Source organism: Hyla sarda, chromosome 6 (genome assembly GCF_029499605.1).
Source record: "Hyla sarda isolate aHylSar1 chromosome 6, aHylSar1.hap1, whole genome shotgun sequence".
Classification (NCBI taxonomy): Eukaryota; Metazoa; Chordata; class Amphibia; order Anura; family Hylidae; genus Hyla; species Hyla sarda.
The window spans coordinates 230293266-230316507 of record NC_079194.1 but is presented as its reverse complement, the minus strand read 5'-3'; the positions used below and the strand labels follow the sequence as shown (position 1 = coordinate 230316507).

At 42.4% G+C, this 23242-nt stretch overlaps 1 protein-coding gene across 4 annotated transcripts in view; it reads left to right on the top strand.

The window, feature by feature from the left end:
• Positions 1–22518, top strand: part of METTL15 (methyltransferase 15, mitochondrial 12S rRNA N4-cytidine) — a 322508-nt gene extending 299990 nt beyond the window's left edge. The window contains exon 5 of one of the 4 annotated variants that reach the window (XM_056526684.1): positions 21102–22518. In XM_056526684.1, the coding sequence (XP_056382659.1) occupies positions 21102–21535 (434 nt within the window). In that variant the 3' untranslated portion in view covers positions 21536–22518. The remainder of the gene's footprint in view (positions 1–21101) is intronic. The other 3 variants (XM_056526683.1, XM_056526681.1, XM_056526680.1) reach the window with 3 other exon arrangements.
• The last annotated feature ends 724 nt before the right edge of the window (positions 22519–23242 follow it).

Below are 23242 nucleotides of genomic sequence, written 5' to 3'. Positions count from 1 at the left end.
GCTTCGCCAGTTGTGGGGCTGATGGGAGACCGGGAAGTGGAATAAAATGAGCCATTTTAGAAAACCGATTAACCACAACCCAGATGACTGAGTTGTTATGAGATGGCGGAAGATCGGTAAAAAAATCCATAGCAATGTGAGTACATGGAGTCTCAGGAATGGGCAATGGCTGCAAGAGTCCTGCGAGTCTCTGTCGAGGGGTCTTGTCACGAGCACAGGTGACACAGGAACGTACAAACTCAGAAACATTGTGTTCCAGATTCGGCCACCAATAATGTCGGGAGATTAAAAGAGAAGTCTTACGCACTCCTGGATGACCAGCCAATAAAAAAGAATGACCACATTTCAAGACTTTGTGTCTCAATCTGACAGGTACAAAGGTTTTACCAGGAGGTACCTGCAGAAGATTGGCAGGAGCTGCTGAAATCAGATGGTCAGGAGTGTGTAGGATCCAAACCCACTACGTCAGAGGATCTGGAAAGGGCATCAGCTCTGATATTCTTGCTAGCAGGACAGAAATGAATGAAAAAATTAAACCTGGAGAAAAACAATGACCACCTTGCCTGTCGAGGATTCAAACGCTGAGCAGACTGAATGTACAGAAGATTCTTGTGGTCAGAGTAGATACTGATGGAATGAGGAGATCCTTCCAACAAATGTCGCCACTCTTCATGGGCGAGTTTTATAGCTAGTAGTTCTCGATCTCCGATGGAGTACTTCCTTTCTGCTGGCGAGAAGGTTACATAGTTACATAGTTAGTATGGTTGAAAAAAGACATACGTCCATCAAGTCCAACCAGGGAATTGAAGGGAAGGGTGTAAGGGGATAAGGGATGTAGTTTTATAATTCCGCATAAGCATTAATGTTATTTTGTTCCAGGAATGTATCTAACCCTGTTTTAAAGCTGTTAATTGTTCCTGCTGTGACCAGTTCCTGAGGTAGACCGTTCCATAAATTCACAGTCCTCACGGTAAAGAAGGCGTGTCGTCCCTTTAGACTAAACCTTTTCTTCTCCAGACGGAGGGAGTGCCCCCTCGTCCTTTGGGGGGGTTTAACCTGGAACAGCTTTTCTCCATATTTTTTGTATGGGCCATTTATATACTTATATACGTTTATCATATCCCCCCTTAAACGTCTCTTCTCAAGACTAAACAATTGTAACTCCTTTAATCGCTCCTCATAGCTAAGATGTTCCATGCCCCATATTAGTTTAGTCGCGCGTCTCTGCACCCTTTCCAACTCCGCAGTGTCCCTTTTATGGACAGGTGCCCAAAACTGAACAGCATATTCCAGGTGAGGCCGTACCAATGCTTTATAAAGGGGGAGTATTATGTCCCTGTCCCTTGAGTCCATGCCTCTTTTGATACATGACAATATCCTGCCGGCTTTGGAAGCAGCAGCCTGACATTGCATGCTATTCTGTAGCCTGTGATCTACAAGTACACCCAGATCCTTCTCTACCAGTGACTCTGCCAGTTTAATCCCCCCTAAGACATACGATGCATGCATGTTCTTAGTACCCAGATGCATAACTTTACATTTATCCACATTGAACCTCATTTGCCAAGTGGATGCCCAGACACTTAGTCTAGCCAAGTCATCTTGTAACTTATGCACATCCTCTATAGACTGTACCGTGCTACAAAGCTTGGTGTCATCTGCAAAGATAGAAACAGAGCTGTTAATACCATCCTCTATATCATTGATAAATAAATTAAACAGCAGCGGGCCCAGTACTGAACCTTGGGGTACACCACTAATAACCGGGGACCAATCAGAGTACGAATCATTGACCACCACTCTCTGGGTACGATCCATGAGCCAGTGTTCAATCCAGTTACAAACTAAAGTTTCCAAGCCCAAGGACCTTAACTTACCTGTCAGACGTCTGTGAGGGACAGTATGAAATGCTTTGGCAAAATCCAGAAACGCTATATCCACAGCCATTCCTCTGTCAAGGCTTCTACTCACCTCTTCATAAAAGCAAATTAGATTGGTTTGACAACTTCTATCCTTAGTAAACCCATGCTGGCTATCACTTATAATACTATTATCCCCTATGTATTCCTGTATGTAATCCTTTATAAGTCCTTCAAACAATTTACCCACAATGCACGTTAGACTTACCGGTCTATAATTGCCTGGCGAAGACCTAGAGCCCTTCTTGAAGATTGGTACCACATTAGCCTTGCGCCAGTCCCTTGGCACAATACCAGACACCAGAGAATCTCTAAATATCATGAACAAGGGTACAGATATTACTGAACTTATCTCTCTAAGAACTCTTGGGTGTAGTCCATCCGGCCCTGGAGATTTGCTTACATTTACTTTACTTAACTTACCTTGTACCATCTCTACATTAAGCCAGTTCAATACATTATATGATGTGTTACCAGCACTGACCTGGCCAATGTCAGCTCCTTCTTCCATAGTATGTACAGAACTAAAGAACCCATTCAGTAGCTCCGCCTTCTCTTGATCGCCTGTGACAACCTCCCCATTATCATTATTAAGGGGTCCTACATGCTCTGTCCTTGGTTTTTTTGTATTTATATATCTAAAAAAATATTTAGGATTAGTTTTGCTTTCTTTGGCCACCTGTCTCTCATTTTGAATTTTTGCTGTTTTTATTACATTTTTACAGATTTTATTAAGCTCCTTGTACTGTTTAAATGTTATAGCTGACCCATCAGATTTGTATTTTTTGAAGGCTATTTTTTTGTTGTTTATTGCTCTTTTAACCTCATTTGTCAGCCATGTAGGATTTAGTTTTAATCGTTTATATTTGTTCCCCTTTGGTATATATTTAGCTGTATAGTTATTTAGAGTTGATTTAAAGATGTCCCATTTACCTTCTGTATCAGTATTTGAGAACACCTCCCCCCAGTCTATGTCCTGTAGTGCAGCCCTCAGCCCAGGGAAGTTTGCCTTTTTAAAGTTATATGTTTTTGCTTTCCCCGTCTGTCTTTGTTTTCTACATTTTAAGTCAAAAGTAACTATATTGTGGTCGCTATTACCAAGGTTTTCCCTCACAGTTCCCTCAAGGTTTTTGAAAAGAATCCACAGGTTACAGTTTTACCCTAGGGGTTTTTCTGAGTAAGAATGGCATCGGCTCCTACAGACGAAGCGTCAACCTGCAAGGCAAATGGTCTTTCTGGATCAGGTCTTGAAAGCACGGAAGAAGCAAAGGCAGATGTTAGGCTGGAGAATGCCTCTTCGGCCTTAGGAGGCCATGATTTAGGGTTAGAGTTCTCTCTGGTGAGAGCTACAATGGGAGCGACCAGTGAATAGAAATGTGGGATGAACTGACAGTAATAGTTGGCAAATCCCAGGAAACTTTGAATAGCCTGAAGACCGGTAGGGCAAGGCCAATCCAAAACTGCAGACTGTTTTCCAGGATCCATTTGCAGACCATGATGAGAGACAATATAACCAAGAAATGGGAGACTGTATTTCTCAAAAAAGGCATTTCTCCAGTTTAGCGTAGAGATGATTCCTCCGGAGACGTCGAAGAACCTGGCGAACATGAATACGATGCTCTTGCAGGTTGGAAGAATAGATCAGGATGTCATCAAGATACACGACAACACCGGAATAGAGAAGGTTGCGGAAGATATCATTAACAAATTCCTGAAATACAGCTGGAGCATTACAAAGACCGAAAGACATCACGAGATACTCAAAATGTCCGTCTCAGGTATTGAAAGCTGTTTTCCATTCGTCTCCCTCTCAGATTCTAATCAGATTATAAACTCCACGTAGATCCAATTTGGAGAAGACCTTGGCCCCTCGAAGACGATCAAAGAGATCAGAGGAAGAGGATAACAATTTTTGATCGTGATTTTGTTGAGACCTCTGTAATCAATACATGGGCGGAGAGAACCATCCTTCTTGCCCACAAAGAAGAACCTGGCTCCGGCAGGTGAAGAGTATTTTCGGATAAATCTTTTTTGGAGGTTCTCTTGGATATACTTTTGCATGGCTTGAGTCTCAGGTACAGACAGAGGATAGATTCTACCACGAGGAGGCATAGTCCCAGGCTGTAAATTAATGGGGCAATCGTAAGGACAATGCGGAGGTAAAGTCTCGGCCTGTTTTTCTCAAAAGACATCAGAAAAATTTTGATAAGGGGAAGGCAGACCAGGCATAGGAGGTAAGGAAGAAACTACTTTAGGCAGGACCTGCACCAGACAATGATTTTGACAGCACTGTCCCCAGCGAGTGATCTCTCCAGACTTCCAGTCAAGCTGCGGGGAATGGCGTTGGAGCCAGGGAAGACCGAGAAGTGTCTGTGAAGTACTATGAGGAAGTACGTAGAATTCAATCCTTTCCTTATGCGAGACTCCCACCTGCATGAGAAGAGACTCTGTGCGGTATAACACTTTACAGTCCAGATTTTGTCCAATGACAGAAGAGATGAACAGGGGCTTGACAAGGTGACTCACAGGAAGACGATATTCCTGCACTAGAGAAGCATCAATGAAGTTGCCAGCGGAACCACAGTCCAAGAATGCTGAAGCGAAGAATGAAGTTTGAGCAGAAACGTGGACTTGAACAGAGATACACAAACGAGGAGAGGTAGTATTCACACCCAGGGACGCCTCTCCTACGTGTCCTAAGTGCAAACGTTTTTCCGGACGCAGTGGACAGGAAGAACAGTCTTTGAGAAAGTGCTCCGGACTGGCACATTATAGGCACAATTTCATATTGCGTCATCGGGATCTCTCCTGCTGCGTTAAGCGAGTATGATCCACTTGCATAGCCTGTGCGGCAAGAGACACTGAAGACTGAAGAGGTGGATGTTGAAACACTGGTGCCAAGTAAGGATAACGCCGTGTTTGGGCTGGTTCTCTTTTATTACGAAGTTCCTCATGTCTTGGCAAAACGCACATCAATACGTGTGGCTAAACGGATCAGATCAGACAGGTTACAAGGCGGATCTTGTGCAGCAAAGACGTCCTTTATTCTGCTGGACAGTCCTTTTTTGAATGTAGCACATAAGGTTTCGTCGTTCCATGACAATTCTGAAGCAAGGGTGCGAAACTGGACAGCAGAGCCACCCACGGAGGAAGTCCCTTGTCTTTGGTTAAGAAGAGCGGTCTCAGCAGAGGAGGCTCGTGCAGGTTTTTAAAAAACGCTGCGGAACTCAGCTAAGAAGGCCATGAGATTAGAGGAAATTGGATCACTGCGATCCCAGAGAGGAGTAGCCCAGGCCAGGGCCTTTCCCGACAAGAGACTGACCACAAACACCACCTTTGCACGTTCCGACAGGAACAAATCTGCCATGAGCTCCAAGTGCATGGAGAACTGAGTCACAAAGCCTCGACACAATTTAGGATCTCCGTCAAACTTCGTGGGAAATGAAAGGCGAAGCTTTGATCCAGAGGTAACTGCAGGTTGTGACTGCTGTTGCATGAACAGAAGTTGCTGCATCATGGCGGACAGTCTATTTAGTTGCTGCGCCTAATGGGCCAACTGTTGTAACTGATGGACCACAAGGGCACCCAGGTCGCTACCCCTGGCACGACCCGACCACACAGGCGGCTGAGAAGGGATGAGGCAAGACTAAGTCAGGCTAGCGTTAGGTCAGGGCAGGCGGCACAGGAGCATAGTCAGTAGGGTAGCAGAAGATCAATAGGCAAGCGGCTGGAATCACAGCCAGGTCACAGAATGCAAGGTCTGTACACGGCAAGGAAACACGGAATTCAGCTTTCTCTCAGGCACAAAGGCAAACAAAGATCCGGCAGAGAGGTACAGAAACTTTTAATGCAGGTGCAAAACATAATTACTGGTGCACTGGCCCTTTAAATCTGAGAGCTCCAGCATGTGCGTGCCCTAGGAGCCCGGGACACGCGCACCGGAGCTGTGAGGAAACAGCAGGGGACAGAGGTGAGTGACTGGCTGGGATTCGCAAGCGGGCGCGTCCCGCAATGCGAATCCCAGCCCCGCCGGCCAGAGGAGGAGAGGGGACAATGCGCTCAGGGCCCGGACATGCGGCCAGAGCACAAGATGTCACAGCAGGAAGTCATTATTTTGTCATTATTCTCACCTTGAAGGCATTTCCACAGATATTTTAAAAAGTTCAGTACTTCAGCTCCATTTAAGGAAATGTGTCAAAAAATGACCCATTGTTTAAATCAAGTTTTTATAGTAACCATGTTTTTTTAATATTTTTTTTTTCTAATTTTGCATTTTATTATCTATGTTTAAATAGTCATGGAACCTTACAGTTTTCATTTTTTCCACTAGGGCTATAACTAAGCTGAGACTTCCTATTCTGTACAAATCATTTCCCAGTTATGCTTTTCTTATCAACACGAACACACCAGTAAAGAGATAACACTGGATCCACCTCCATTCACAGCAGGGCTCAGCATCCTTGCTCCCTGTAGACTGACAGGCCCTTGGGTCCTGCTGTAAAGCATATCTCTAAATGCTGTTGAAAACAGCTCAGGCAAGATGGCAGCTTCAACAATAACAATAAAAAATAACATAATCAGAACATAATAACAGATTAGAAAAAAAGAACATGTTTAAGTGTCTTGTTCTTATCTATAGGTGATACATTCCATTTAGGGTAGAGTCACACACAGAGCATTCACAGCATATTTGACACTACGGGTGTGCTGCCACTAGTCACAGAGCGATTTCCCGCCAGCAGTCACGAGTTGACATAAAGAGCTATACAGCCGCAGTAGGGAGCTCACTCTGCAGTTCCTCTGTGACTGCTGGCAGCGCATCCGCAGTGTCAAATTACCAGGTTGGCTTTGTAAGGGGCAGACAAACGTTGGATGGTACCCGTAGATTCATCAACATTAAATCTATACTGGAGCGGCGGCGAGTGCCTTCTCTGCTCCTAGCATAGGATGCAGAGAAGGCATTTGACCTCGTCCATTGGGGCTATTTGGAGGGAGTACATCTCAAATTTGGCTTTGTTGGCCCATATCTTAATGCAGTCAAAGCCCTTTATAGTGCTCTGTCAGCAAGGGTATACACTTCCGGGGTATTATCGGAAGAATTCTTAATTTCTAACAGTACTAGGCAGGGGTGCCCCCTGTCTCCATTAATTTTCACCTCTCGCTCAAATGATTCGATCTTTAGAATTGATTAAGGGTGTTCAGGTTCAGGGAACAAAGACCATAGGACAGGTCTTTTTGCAGACAATGTGATATTGTCTATTACATTCCCTGAATAATCTCTAAAAAAAAAAATGGACATTCTCCAAAAATTTGGTAAAGCTAGTTGCTATAAAATAATGCGGCGAAGTCACTAGTTCTGGGTCTAGCTATTCCGCCAGATATGAGGGCTAAACTACAAAAATAGTATCATTTTAAATGGACAGAGGGGCAAATGCCCTTTTTAGGGATTACATTAATTGCTCCATCTGTTAATTTGGTGGCTCATAATTATGACATATTAATCTCTTCTCTCAAACGAGGTCTAGAAAAATATATGAAGCTGCCTATCTCCTGGCTAGGCAGAATCTCCGTAATAAAAATTATACTCCTACCTAAAATCCTATAATTTTTTTTGGAACCTTTCAATTCAGCTGCCATAATCAAGAACTCGTAACTTACAAACACTGTTGTTACAGTACATTTGGAAGGGAAGAAAGCCCAGAGTATTATCTAAACTCTTATGTTTACCAATAGATTTGTTAAACTATCACCAGGCCACCATATTGGATCAAACCCATAACTTGTGGATAGACGATAAGTCAAAACAGTGGGTTGAAAATGGGACTGTTGAAAACTCTATAGCTGCATTTTAAAACATATTCTGGACCAGTCGTCTTTCAACTCCACATTATTCTTCTATTCTACTTCCTACAGTTAAAGAAGTGATACAAGTATGGTCTCTCCCAAAAGTAGCACAATTGCTACTGCCACTATCTTTAGGAGACCTCCCACTTGATGTTATATAGCAACAAATTTCTGATGTAAGTCTTCTAAGGTGGCAGGGCAGCGTTATTCTTAAACTTTCAGATATATCTGATTCTTCATGTCTATTACCCTTTGCTACTATTGTAGACAAGTATAATCTCCCAAACACTGAATTTTATAAGTACCTGCAAATCAGACACTATATAGACTCTATCAAACCGCTCCCGAAGACTTCATGCCCATTCTATAATTCTTGGTTTTTTTCTCCACATACATCATAAAAGGGCATCTCATGAGCATATGCAGTACTTTCTCCTAATTCTGACATTCTTCCATGTTGTCATAAATGAGAGAAAGATCTTGTAAGGGCTTTTTCTCTGGCACAATGGGAAAGAGTATATAGACTGACCACAGATGTATCTCATTGTATTTCACACTTAGAGATAGCGAGGAAGTTGCTATATCGCTGGTATATTACTCCATATAAACTTTCAAAGATGTACCCGAGCTGCTCAAACCTGTGCTGGAGATGTAATCAGAATGTAGGCACACTCCTGCATATATGGTGGGAGTGCGATGCTATTAAACCACTGTGGGATCAGATCTATATATTATTACACATAATTACAAATGCACCATTCCAATGGGGACCAGAAAAAGCTCTGTTGCACATGGCTATAGGGGATGAGGATATATCAATTAAATCCATATTAGTGCACCTTTTGTCTGTAGCAAAATTGCAAATGGCAGCTAAGTGGAAAACTAAAGAACTCCCCAATGTGAATCATATCATTAACGAAACCCACTCCAATTGTTTAATGGAGAGATCAATCGCCATATTAAATAACCATTTCAACTATTTTAATCTCGTTTGGTGTAAATGGCTTACGTTTAAAGGGGTACTCCGCCCCTGGCATCTTATCCCCTATCCAAAGGATAGGGGATAAGATGTTAGATCGCCGCGGTCCCGCTGCTGGGGATCCCGGGGATCGCCGCCGCAGCACCCCTCTATCATTACTGGGAAGAGCGAGTTCGCTCTGTGCGTAATGACGGGCGATGCAGGGGCCGGAGCAGCGTGACGTCATGGCTCCGCCCCTCATGACATCATGGCCCGTCCCCTTAATGCAAGTCTATGGCAGGGGGCGTGATGACCGCCACGCCCCCTCCCATATACTTGTATTGACGGGCCGTGACGTCACGAGGGGCGGCGCCGTGACGTAACGATGCTCCGGCCCCTGTATTGCCCGTCATTACATGCAGAGCGAACTCGCTCTGCGCAGTAATGATAGCGGGGTGCTACAGCAGCGATCCCCGGGGTCCCTAGCAACGGGACCCCGGCGATCTGACATCTTATCCCTATCCTTTGGAGAGGGGATAAGATGTCTAGGGGCGGAGTACCCCTTTAAGCCCCTAATAGTAAACTCTGAATAAGCCCAGCTTTCGGAGGATAGGAAGAAAAGGAGAAAAGGCCCAAAACTTTAAACACTAAAAACTGGATAAGTGAACCGATTGATTAGTTAATAAAATAAATGGTAATTGTGATAAGGTACAGTCAGATTGCTAGATCCTGAGAGATTTCCCCCCCCCTTTTTTTTCTCTTCTCTCTTGTTGTGCTATTGTTGTGTTTTCCCTTTTTCTGTATATGTGCAAAAGTTAATACAAATTTTAAAAAAAGAAAGAAAAAGAAATACACTGTGGATGTGTTGTGTGGGACCCTACCCTTAAACCTAATATAGCTGAGATGCTATCTTGGACAACCCCTTAAATTATTGCAATACTTAACTTTTAGATCCTTAGGCTTGGCTTTGATGCCCTAAATGACTATAGGTTTTGTGTTACATAATTTTCCTTTATTCATGATATCATCGAGGTACATATTAAACTATAACCACAAATTTAATAATATATATGCCCCTACCCCCTCTAGTTGGTAATGGCCTTCGACGTGATCCTTAAAACCGTGTAATTCTACTATCTTTACATTTTTCATATCATAATAATTGTACAACTCAGGCACATAACTTGGGCTAGTAGCTTAATTGTGCCTCCTGGCTTCATCATGATGGGTTTATCAAATTAAAAATACCATTGAGAATGGATTATTACAGGAATAGTTAGTAGTTAAATTTAAAGCCAAACCTGAAGCTCTGATATTAAAACTTCAAGATTATGTTCATAAGAATTTTTTCTTTTTTTTTTGTCCTTTATGACAACCTAAATATGTAAAGCCGGCTATAGCTAAGTTCATGGACTTTAATTAACAGTTAGAACATTGTAATATCACTTGAATTTTAGATTGGTGAGGATCCAACACTGTATTAAGCAGCCAAGACAAAAGGACATGAATTGCGTCACTGAGACTTATTAAATGCGATGCAAATTCAATAGTCAGATTCCTGCAAACAGGTGCGAGAGACGAATTAATTGTTAAACTCTACCACTCTCTCTCACTCGGGGGATTTTAATGCATCACATTGACAGCCCTAGCACGTTGACAATTTCATCCACAAGCATAAAAATTTTCCAATGTAATTCAGGGGCAGCAACGTATTCTATTATTCCACGTTAACTCATTCCCTGCCCTGTTGTTATGTATACATCCCCAGGCAAGTATGGTGGTAAAAGGTTAAAGTTGAAGGTAGGGTTAAGTTGCAGAAAAATAAAAGTTAAAGGACTCGTCCTGGCAATCGTCACAGTTCCTATGCCATAGCCTGTGCTTTAACACAGAGAAAAAGAGGTATCGCCTTATGTGTCACTTTTTATTGTAAAAATGAAAAATTATTAAATAAGACCTAATTTTAACAACTGTGCGTCATCGTTCTGCCACAGATGGCAATAAGGCTACATGAAATAGCTAGCAACATGTTCACTGTAAATGTATTTTTTTATTTTTTATTTTACCTCACTTGTGCTTCATGGTTGACTTTGCATGATCTTGCAAAAAAAATGGCGGTCAGGGAGGGGAGTCTGAACAGCTAGGATCATCATGTTCTAGAACTGAAAATGTTAATTTCAGTCACAGGGATTTCAAATCATTCAACTCACCAGCCGCATAGATTTTTTTTTTATGAATGAAATCCATCTTGCTGGCTCTGAATACAAATACTCCTCTGTTATCATTGTGTTCTATTAGCCAGCAAGAATCTGTATAAATTGTAATTTAATTTTCTTTGGTGAGTAACCATAGCCTATTTACAATGTGCATTTGATCTACCCTATAAGATGTTAACTCCTGCAGTCAATATATTATGTGTATGTATAGGTCTACAAATATATACAGTATATATTGATCAGCCATGACATTAACTGGTTAACAACCAATGACGTGTATACACGGTGTATGGCGTGGGCTCCCGACTCGAGCCCGCGCCATACCGGCCAGCCCTCAGCTTATTCCTGTAGCTGGGGGCTGATGTTAATAGTTGACATGCGGCAATCACCGCGGGCGGCTATTAACCCTTTAGATTGCCGCTGTCAAAGCTGACAGTGGCGTCTAAGGGGACCTGTAAACACTCCCTGGTGGTCCAATAAGGTGGATGCCCCCCCCCCCCCCCACAGCGCGGTCACGGGGGGGCTGATCCACTGCTGAGGTAGCCAGAGTTTAGTGCTGGGCGGTATACCGTTTCATACCGCATACCAACATTTTTTTCCTGTACAAGATGAATTTTTCCCATACTGCAACACCGGTTGGGCCCCTCCCCCCCCCTCAAATGAATGATATATCAGCCGCAGCGCGCTGTCCCCACATCGGGGAACTAATCATATGTGACCCGCGGGCGCTGTTCTGCTTCTCTCCCCCCCCCCCAATTAATTATCAGCCCAGCACTGCTCTGTCCCCCACATCGTGGAACTAATCATGTTACCTGCAAGCAATGCTCTTTGTCCTACTGTGAGTTACGGGCCGCCGGCGCTGGAACTCTGTACTGTACTACATACTCCTTGTGCCTGGGCTGCAAAAATAAACAAAATAAACTTTAACTTACCTTCCTACGCTCCCCCGTTGCTCCGGTAATGGCGTCACGCTGGGGATGGGAGCGTCACAGAGCCGTCAGCCTATCACTGGCTGCAGCGATGTCCAGCCTATCACCAACCGAGGCGGGACATCGCTGCAGCCGGTGATAGGCTGAGCGCACTGTCATGTAAGAAGCCGGCCAGCTCCTTACATGACAGTGCGCTAAGCCTATCACTGGCCGAGGCCGGACATCGCTGCTGCCGGTGATAGGCTGACGGCTCTGTGACATTCCCATCCCCAGCGTGAGGCCATGACCAGAGCAACGGGGGAACGTAGGAAGGTAAGTTAAAGTTTATTTTTGCAGCCCTGGCACAAGAATATGTAGTACAGTACAGATTTCCAGCGCCGGCGGCCCGCAACTCGCAGGAGAGCGGTGCGGGTAACATGATTAGTTCCGCAATGTGGGGGACAGCGCAGTGCTGTGCTGATAAACCGGGGGGGGGGGGGGGGGTTAGAGAAGCAGCGCCCACGGGTCACATGATTGGAGGGGGGAATACCGTTAAATACCGTGGAACCGCCATAACTTAAAAAAATACAGTGGTAAATACATTTTTGGTCATACTGCCCAGCTCTACCTCTGTTCCTCCGCTGGTCATGGCTCTTGCATTGATAACGCCTGGCTGAACCAGGCTTTATCAGTCGAGTACAGAGCACACAGATCAATGAAGTTCTATTGAACTATATTGATCTGTATGAGGTATCTAATGATTCCTCCTAAAAGTCCCCTAAGGGGACTAATAAAACGTAAAAAAAAAAAAGTTTAATAAAAGTTTAAAAAAAACACACATTAACCCCTTCCTTATAACCCCTTTCATATAAAAACATAATAAAAATAAACATGTGTGGTATCTCCGCATGCGTAGTTGTCCGAAATATAAAAATATTACGTTAATTAAACCGGACGGTCACTTTGTATAATTAAAAAAAAATGTATAAAAACCAATCAGAAAGTTTCATCAAAACAAAAATTGTACCAATAGAAACTTTAGATCATGACGCAAAAAATGAGCCCTCATTCCGCCCCGTATATGGAAAAATAAAAAAGTCAGAAGAGGAAATTTTAAACCTACTAATTTTCGTGGATAAAGTTATAATTTTTTAACGGAAGTAAAACCAAATCAAACTTTTAGGCTAAAATTTTTAGCCTAAAGTCTATGTGCGTGTTATACGCCTATACACCCCCAGGAAAGGCAGGGGGAGAGAGGCCGTCGCTGCCCGCTTCTCTCCCCCTGCTTTTCCTGGGGTCTAGAGCCCTGCTGCCGGCCCTTCTCTCCCCCAGGCTATCGGCGCCGCTGCCCGTTCTGTCCCCCTGACTATCGGTGCCGGAGCCCCATTGCCGGCGCCGATAGCCAGGGGGAGAGAAGCGGCGCCGACAGCCAGGGGGAGAGAAGGGGCAGCGGCACCCATTGCCGGCGCCGCTGCCCAGTTGCCTCCCCCCATCCCCGGTGGCATAATTACCTGTTGCCGGGGCCGCGCTGCTTCAGGCCTCCGGCGTGCGTCCCCTGCGTTGTTGCTATGCGCTGCACTGCGCGGCGCATGACATCAGTGCGCCGTGCAGTGCATAGCAACGACGCATTGCCGGCACCGCTGCCCCTTCTCTCCCCCTGGCTGTCGGCGCCGCTTCTCTCCCCCTGGCTATCGGCGCCGTCAATGGGGTGCCGGCACCGATAGTCAGGGGGACAGAACGGGCAGCGGCGCCGATAGCCAGGGGGAGAGAAGGGCCGGCAGCAGGGCTCTAGACCCCAGGAAAGGCAGGGGGAGAGAAGCCGGTAGCGACGGCCTCTCTCCCCCTGCTTTTCCTGGGGGTGTATCGGGGTATACACGCGCACACACACACCCTCATTTTATCATGAATATTTGGGTAAAAAACTTTCTTTTACCCAAATATCCTTGGTAAAATGAGGGTGCGTGTTATAGGCCGGTGCGTGGTATACCCCGATAAATACGGTAAGTTGGGTATCATTTTAATCGTATGATCCTGCAAAATAAAGATAAGGTGTCATTTTTACAGAAAAGGGTGCTGTGTAGAAATGAAAGCCCCCAAAAGTTACAAAGTTACTTTCTTTTAAAATTTTTTTATTTAGCCTCACAAATATATATTTTTTTGATTTCGCCGTAGATTTTGTGGTAAAACTATTGATGCAATTACAAAGTAAAACTGGTGGCGCAAAAAACAAGCCCTCATATGAGTTTGTAGGTGGAAAATTGAAAGCGTTATGATTTTTAGAAGGTGAGGAGGAAAAAACAAAAGTGCAAAAATGAAAAAAAAACTGTGGTCCTTAAAGTGTAACTCTCATTAAAAATAAATATTTGCTATTGCACTCCTTATGGCAAATAAAAAAATATTTCTGATATACTTTGTTTTAAAAAAATTAAGTTTTCTATTTTTATTTGTGCTTAAAAAGGCTCAAGGGCCATTTTCCCCCATCTCATACACAGATTTAGGACTGAAGTCAAAACACAAAAAGTGCAGCCTGGAGTGCTGAGGGGTGTGTGTCCAGCCTCATCCAATCATAGCTCCTCTCACACTTAACTGCTATATGCTGTTGGTATGACCCCCCCCCCCCCTCAGCACTCCAGGTTGCACTTTCTGTGTTTGGACTTCGGTCCAAAGTCTGTGTATGAGATGGGTGAAAATGTGCTCTTCAGCTTTTTTAAGCACAAACAAAACATAGAAAACGTAATTTTTTTTTAACCAAAGTATATTAGAAATCTTTTTTATTTACTATAAGGAGTGCAATAGCAAAAATTTGTTTTAATGACAGTGCCCAAAAGGGGTTAAAACCAGGTAAAGTGAATATCATTGAGTGTTCTGAAAAAAAGTCCTAATTTCATCAATTTCATCTGTGACTCCTTAAAACTAGTCCTTTCCTGTAATGTCTTCAGATTCGGTAATGACTGGTTTGCCCAAGTGGGGTGTTTGGCCATGGGGACTCCCCTGGCCGGCACCCTAGCAAACCTATATGTGGCCATGCTAGAAAAAAAAGTTTATCTTCTCGGAAAAAAATTAATTTATCAGTTCTATAGCCTGTTACCACAGATTCGTGGATGACATTTTCATCGCTTGGACAACAAACTTTGTGGACTTCGTGTCTGCCCTGAACAATGAAAATGACATGAACCTCAAATTCACCTGGAAGATCAGAGGGTCAGAACTTGAATTTCTCGATGTAAAGGTTAGCCTATCCCAAGGAGAGGGTCAATCAAATCCAAAAAAGATGAAAAAACTGTTTTCTTTCTCTTTTATTTACCGCCCAGTAGCAGATAAGATCAGAAAAGCCATAAACAACAATTGGTTTCTTTTACAGAGCGATCCCCATTTACAAAAATGGTCCACTAACCGTCCCTTAATTACTTTTAAAAAGTGTAAAAACCTAAAAAAAAAACACCCTGGTCAGAAGTGCCTTTAATGCCACTTCAGAAAAAAGCTGTCTGGAAAAGAATACTTTAAAAGGGACGTATAAATGTGGCAGCTGTAATTGGTGCAGTTATTGCTGTACTGCAAAATTAGTCTCCCTGGGAGGTATAGAGGTGCCCTGTAGGGACTTTATATGCTGTCGTACCAAAATGTTGTCTATGCCATTCGTTGCAGTTGCTGTAGATTTTACATTGGGTGTACTACTCGCCCTTTAAATATTAGATTTCGGGAGCATGTTAACTCCCTCAGAACGGGGAAAGGCTCTCCGAGACTAATACAGCACATAAGAAAAGCACATGACAATCATCCAAAAACATTGCAATTTCTAGGATTGGAAATGTTTACTGCAGTGAGTGGAATAGATGTCCGTAACAGTCTGTTACAAAGAGAAGGGACATGGATACTTAAGACTAATGCCCTGGGAAATCCAGGTTTGAACAACAGATTGGAAATGAATGCATTCATCTGAATTTTGCACAAGGCTAATGAAAAGATGCATGCTATTTGTTTTTAATTCAGTGTCTTAGGACGAAGTTAAACACCCTCTTCTGTGACGTGGGTGAGGGAGGTGTATTTTACCTGCGCCCAGGTGGCGGGAGAGGCGGGTCTGATGAAGCACTGCTTTATAAGTGCGAAAGCAGCTGTTAACCTGTTTGTCCGCGGGTTCTTGGCATCCCGCTGTATGAAGTCTATGCACCGCACTGTGCAAGAATAAAGACATCACCTGCATTCCTCCCAAATTGTGAGTGCTCCCTCTGTTCTTCTTCCAGTTTTGTGACATGAATTGTATTTTCACTCTTAAGAGGTTGTAGCATGGGAAGATAGCTTTAATGGTGGTACTGCAAGTGTGAACCTGCCGCTGTTGCAAGAGTACGCACCCGGGAAATCAGTGTTGTCATGCGGCAGTTGCCGACCTCTGGCTCTTCGTGCATAAAGGGAATAACATTGATTATCTTACATTATTGCTACCTGTCATGGGGTAAAACATATTAGGCATTAAAGGGGTACTCCCGTGGAAAACTTTTTTTTTTTTTTAAATCAACTGGTGCCAGAAAGTTAAACAGATTTGTAAATCACTTCTATTAAAAAAATCTTAATCCTTCCAGTACTTTTTAGGCGCTGTATGCTAAAAAGAAATCCAAAAAAGAAATGCATTTCCTCTCATGTCATGACCACAGTGCTCTCTGCTGACCTCTGCTGTCCATTTTAGGAACTGTCCAGAGCAGGAGAAAATCCCCATAGCAAACGTATGCTGCTCTGGACAGTTCCTAAAATGGACAGCAGAGGTTAGCAGAGAGCACCGTGGTCATGACATCAGAGGAAATGCATTTCTTTTTTGGATTTCTTTTTAGTATATAGCACCCAAAAAGTACTGGAAGGATTAAGATTTTTTTAATAGAAGTGATTTACAAATCTGTTTAACTTTCTGGCACCCTTTAAAGTGGGATTCCGGTACATTACATCTTATCTCCGATCCACAGTTTAGGGAATAAGTGTCTGATCACGGGGGTCCAACTGCTGGGCCCCCTGCGATTTCCTGCCCGGTGCCCTGGCTCTCCCCATGCACACAACGACCTTCATCTCCTGCTCTCCCATAGAGACACATGGAGGGGGGTGTCAGCCACAGCCGTTCTGAGCGAGAGAAGAGCCTACGATAGAAGAGTGGACTAAAAACAAAGCTTCAGAACATCGGGTTGCCATGCAGGAGATTGTGGAGGTCCAGGCAGTTGGACCCCCTAGATCAGACACTTATCTCCTACCCTTAGACCCTACGCTAAGCATAGCAAAGTATATCAGTTTTGGTCAGGGTGTTCTGTTAAAGATAACATTTAGAATAGCATTATATTATTTACTAGTTTTCTTTCTGTGTGTACATAAAAATGGAGAATAATACTGAGCAATGTAAGAATTGTGTTCTGTCTGGCCCCCAACATTTATATTATTCTCCTGTTACAAATCGATTTTTAAAATTTAGAAAACAATGCATTCATCTAGATTGGTCAATGGCTCTGCTATAATAAATCACAGTCACATTCCTACAAATCAGGCATGCCAGAATGGAAAATCCCTGGGAGGGGGCACAGAATCACTACTTTCTTGCTTCAAATCCCAGCATTTCTGAGAGGCCATTGATAGAACATTCCATTTGAAAATGAAAACATTCTGAGATGAGTTGTTTTATATTAAATGCCACTAACCCATAATGTCTGTTATGATGCATCCCTGTCTGTAGAACTGGATGATTCTTTAAGTAATAATTACAAGAATACAATATAATGGAATATGCAGAATTCAGACATACCTGTCTATCTATCCTATCTGTATACGCTCACTGCCAATAAAATGAACAAGGAGTAGTTGGAATTGAATGAAAATTTATACATGTAAATGTATTGATGGCATATGTAAGTTATTACCATAATAGAGCAAAAGGATACATTTATTTAAGAGGATTTTATACCCTATTGGGCCACCTCTAGCCTAGAGACAACATGGGATATGATCAGGTATGGAGGCATACAGGTTCCATATGGCATCCTGTGGCACATTTGTCCACAGATGTTGCAGCTTTGCTTAAATGGGTACTCTGGCCCTGAGGCATCTTATCCCCTATCCAAAGGATAGGGGATAAGATGTCTCACCGCGGGGGTTCCTCCGCTGGGGACCCCCTCAATCTTGTATTCGCCACCCACCTGTTTGAGCTGCACACCACGGTGCCAGCTCACAAACAGCCGGGTGGCGACCACAGGGCCATAGTATCGTGATGTGACAACTCCGCCCCCATGTGACGTCACCCCCCGCCCCCGCTATGCAAGTCTATGGGACTCCCATAGACTTGCATAGCGGGGGCGGGGGGGGGGGTGACGTCACACGGGGGCGGAGTCGTGAAATCACAATACTCCGGCCCCGTGGTAGCCACCCGGCTGTTTGTGAGCTGGCACCGTGGTGTGCAGCTCAAAACGGTGGGTGGCGAATACAAGATTGCGGGGGTCCCTATTTGCAGTATGTCCTGTACATATCCTTAAGCTGTTAGGATCCCTCGTATTACTACTAGGGGTGACCCCCTGTTGTATGCAGTGGCACTCCAAATCATCACACCAGCAGTTGGGGCAGTGTGTCATTCCAAGTGTGTCACACCAGGAATGCCTTTATTTGGTCACCTCACATCCCAGAAAAAGAGGAAATAGAAGCAATCATAAAGTCCCATTTAAAGAGTAGCTCCCAGCTATCTGTACCTGCCTATTGGCCATCTATCCCTAACTCCCTCCCTGCCTTTAAATTTTTTTTTACTATCTGAAAAATGCCTTTTTGTCTACCATCTATTGGCTGTCAGGGCATGCTGGGACTTGTAGTGGGAAACAACTGGAGGCACCTTGTGTTGAAAAAAACACTTTGTTATGGCCACAGCTGCGGCACTACCCTGAACCCCGCTAACCCCCCCCCCCCCCACCCCGTGTTGAAAACAATAACTGTTATGTTATGGCCTCGGCCGCGTCATAGTGGGTCAGTCCCGGCGGCTAATGAAAGCCGGGACCCTGGGCTAATAGCGTGCGGCACCGATCGTTGTGCCGCACACTATTACCCTTTAGATGCGGCGATCAAAGTTGATCGCCTCGTTTAAAGTAACAAAAATACACTCCCGGCAGCTCAGTTGGGCTGATTGGGACCATCGCGGTGAAATCGCGATGTCCCGGTCAGCTAGAACTCAAGCGGAGGGTCCGTTACCTGAAATCCAGGCTTGAGCAATCCACCACCGATAACACTGTTCATTGCCATGTTAATGCATGGCAGTGAACTGTGTAGAATATCAGTGTGAGCGGTGTAGCCACTAGAGGGGCTATAACACTGCAAAAAAAAAAAAAAAAAATGTGAAAAAAAAAGTTAATAGAGATCATTTAACCCCTTCCCTAATAAAAGTAAGAATCACCCACCTTTTCCCATAACAAAAAACGGTGTAAATAAAAATAAACATAAGTGGTATTGCCGCGTGCATAAATGCCCGAACTATAAAAATATTTTGTTAATTAAACCGCACGGTCAATGGGTTACACGTAAAAAAAATTCTAAAGTCCAAAATAGTGTATTTTTGGTAACTTTTTATACCATAAAAAAATGAATGAAAAGTCTGATCAAAACAAAAATGGTTCCGATAAAAACTTCAGATCACGGCGCCAAAAATGAGCGCCATACATCCCTATATGCAGAAAAATAAAAAAAATTATAGGGGTCAAAAGAGGATATTTTTAAACATATTAATTTTCCTGCACGTAGTTATGATTTTTTCCAGAAGTAAAACAAAATCAAACCTATATAAATAGGGTATCATTTTAATCATATGGACCTACAGAATAAAGAGAAGGTGTCATTTTTACGAAAAATACACTGCTTAGAAACTTAAGCCTCTAAAATTTACAAAATGGTGTTTTGGTTTTCAATTTTGTTGCACAATGATTTTTGTATTATTTTTATTTCGCTGTAGATTTTTGGGTAAAATGACTATGTCATTACAAAGTAGAATTGGTGGCGCAAAAATTAGCCATCATATGGATTTTTATGTGGAAAATTGAAAGTTTTATGATTTTTAAGAGGTAAGGAGGAAAAAACGAAAATGCAAAAAACTGAAAAACGCTGAGTCCTTAAGGGGTTAATGCACAGTAAAAAGCATTGAAAACAAAACCCTCTTAACTTGAAGAATTGATTGTTAAAAAATTATTTCACCCTCCAATTATTTCAAATTACAATATTTTTTTTTCTTTTTTTACATTACATTTTATTGTAATATGAAGGATAGCATTAAAAAGTACAAAGAAACAACACAACAGACTTGGGGGCCTTAAGTAGCTACAATATGAACATTATTTGGCATGCTTCCCTCTCTCTGTCTGGATGCCATGGTTGCAATTGACTGTGGCGCATAGAGGGCAAAATGTGTATGGAGTAGGACTAGATACTATACGTGCCTGTTGATACCCTTCCTGACTTCTTGACCACTTTAACTCCTTCCTGACATTTGATGTACAGTAAAATTGTTATCTATATGCTATACCTGGGCACATGAACTTTAAAAAAGGGGGTCCCCTCACTCAGAAGCTCATTCTGTGCCAGATCAACTGATTGCCAGGCCAGTTCTATTTAAGTGGGAAGCAGAAAATGTATTACCTATTTTGCTTCCATTCTGAGACTTGAGAGGGCAGGTTCCATATTGCAATCATCCCATGCGGGCAAAACCACATCGACATTGTGCAGCTAGTGGACATTGCATGCGGGCCTGGTTTTTACCCAAGGGCCTGGTTTTTACCCAATGATCAGAATTTGGTACCCAGACAAGCTTTTTAAGGTGGGTTTGCCTTTAACAAGATTCATTTGTGTCTTGGATTTTTAGATATTTTGCGATATTTATTGAAAAATACATATATATTTTTTTTCTTTATGTTAGCCTAGTTCAGTCTGGGGTCTTTGTATGCTGTACACATCCTTTAGCCACAAATCCTTTTTTTGTTTTGTCTTGTTTATTGTGAAATTATTATTTTTTTTCAGGGTTTTTTGTTTTCTTTTGATCATTTTTTGTTTTCCACCATCCACATTCTCCAGTAATGAATGGTCTTAAGTACAACACTTTTGAACACTTCTTTTTACCCTATTTACATTTTTTGGTATCCAAATTTCATCATGGATAGTGAACTGTAGCTTGAAGTAATTTTGTTTATTTGGTCAAGAAGAAAATCTACCTTTTAGTAATGAAGAGATTCTTAGCCTTTGATTTAGTTTCTTTTTTTCTTTTTTTCAGGTGTTTGTCTTTATAATCGTAAAGATCTTCTACAGCGACCAGCCCATGTGGCAACCAAAACATTTCAGTCTCTCCGTATCTTTGTGAATGATGAACTGAATGAACTCTATGCAGGACTCCAGACAGCTCAGAAGTTTCTAAAACCAGGAGGAAGACTTGTTGCCATTTCATTTCATTCTTTAGAAGACCGGATAGTTAAGAGGTTTCTGTGTGGTATACCAATGGACGAAAAGCCAAATCTAAGTGCTAGGCAAAGGATTAGGCAAGGACATAGGGATTTTATTAAAGTAGATGATGATGAACAATTTACAAGTCCTGAGTCTAACGTAGCATGGCAAATACTACAACGAAAGGTTCTTACACCAGATCAACAGGATGTTCTTGAAAATCCTCGAGGAAGATCTGCAAAACTCAGAACTGCTATAAAACTATGACAGAATTAGTGTTATTTATTATGTTTTTTTATAACCTGTATACATTTTTTTTTATTCAGTTGTTTTTGTCAAAATGATGTGTTTGATACAGTATTCCGTTTCTTTTTTAATTGTCTTTACTACCCTTGCTAAATAAAGAGATTCGATACTTGTCTGGCTCCAGTTATCCCCTCTGATCCACTTCAGCCCCATATACTTTGAATGGAATAGCAGTATGCATGGTTCATTTAAACTTCTCACTTCAATTGTGCAATATAACCCCTCAATAAAAATGATGACATCCATCCATGTGAAAAAGTTTATTTTAGTTTACAAGTTGACTTCACTATAAGCTGATTGGTTTATCCTGCAGTTGGAACCCCCCTGCAATCATCAAGAATTGTGAGACAACCTGGCAGGAAAGTGTGCAGCTGCCCTGTACCATCATCAGGGGACACATTACCTTGTACAACTACCTTTGAAGTTAATGGGGTTGTCCATGTCCTCCAGAGTGAGAAATGCTTTTTGTAGCTAATTTCTTTCTGGGACACATAAGGGTCCTGAACTAGGGACCCCTTCTAATAGTCTATTTCAAATGTATTTTTTAACCCCTTGCTGACATATGACAGCTGAGCTGATCTGCAGCTGACGCCTGCTGTCACTGACCGACATTAGATCACTTTGATACTTGTTGTTTAAAGGGGTTGTACAGCCGAACTGTTTTTTTTTTTCTTATAAATGTGACTAGGCTAAGCAAAACAATAAAAGCTTTAACTCACCTTCCACACTCCCTCTGATATCAGATTCCCCGGTCTGCTAAACTTTGGTTCCCCAAAGCCAGCCAATCAATGGAAGCAGCAGTGTCCCACCTCAGCCGGTATTGGTCAGCCAGAGCACAAAAAATAAAGTTTGTTGGACTATCCCTTTAACTCCATAGATGCTGTTTTCAGTATCGGTTATCAGTATCTGTTCAGTAACAGGAACAGAGTTCTTCTGCTGGCCTCTTTTCCTGTTGGGTTAAATCTACAAATCTCCTTAGGGGGACTAGAAAATTAAAGTAAATAAAAAGTAAGAAAAAAAAGTTTTTTTTTAATTATTAAAAATACTCCCAATAAAAAAAATCAAATACCACCGCTTTTCAATTTTTTTTAAAAATAAATTAATGTTAATTAGATTATCTGTTCATGTCTCAAATATTAAAACAACATTTTATGAATGCCATAAACATAACAAATGCAGAATGTCAAAATTGCATTTTTGTTCACTTCATATCTCAGAAAGTATGGAGTGGATAGCAGACAAAAAAAATTAAATTTCGTGCCTGGAGTAAGCAAAAGAAAAAAAAGGCTCTTAATACCTTGACAATACCTTGTCCCCCATAGTGTTCATGATGGACTCCTAACTCTCCCATGATTGCAGATGACATGCATTTCAGCCAACCTAAGCATTCATGTGTAGCGGGATTAGGGAAGTTTTTGGATTAATGCTTGCCCGATAGCTATCCTGTGAATGGCTAGCTTGGTCAAACAAGGTCAAAGGTGAAAGGTCAAACAAATGAGAACCCTGTTTGAAGCTTTAAAGCTTCACTTGCTACTATGGACTATTTCTTATGGATTGTTTATTGATAGAGTTTACAATAGAATTAAAAGTGGACATGTACATATTCCATTTAAGCAAGTGGAGACTTAAAAACATTTTCTCTGGTGGACAGACATTGTAGACACTGTT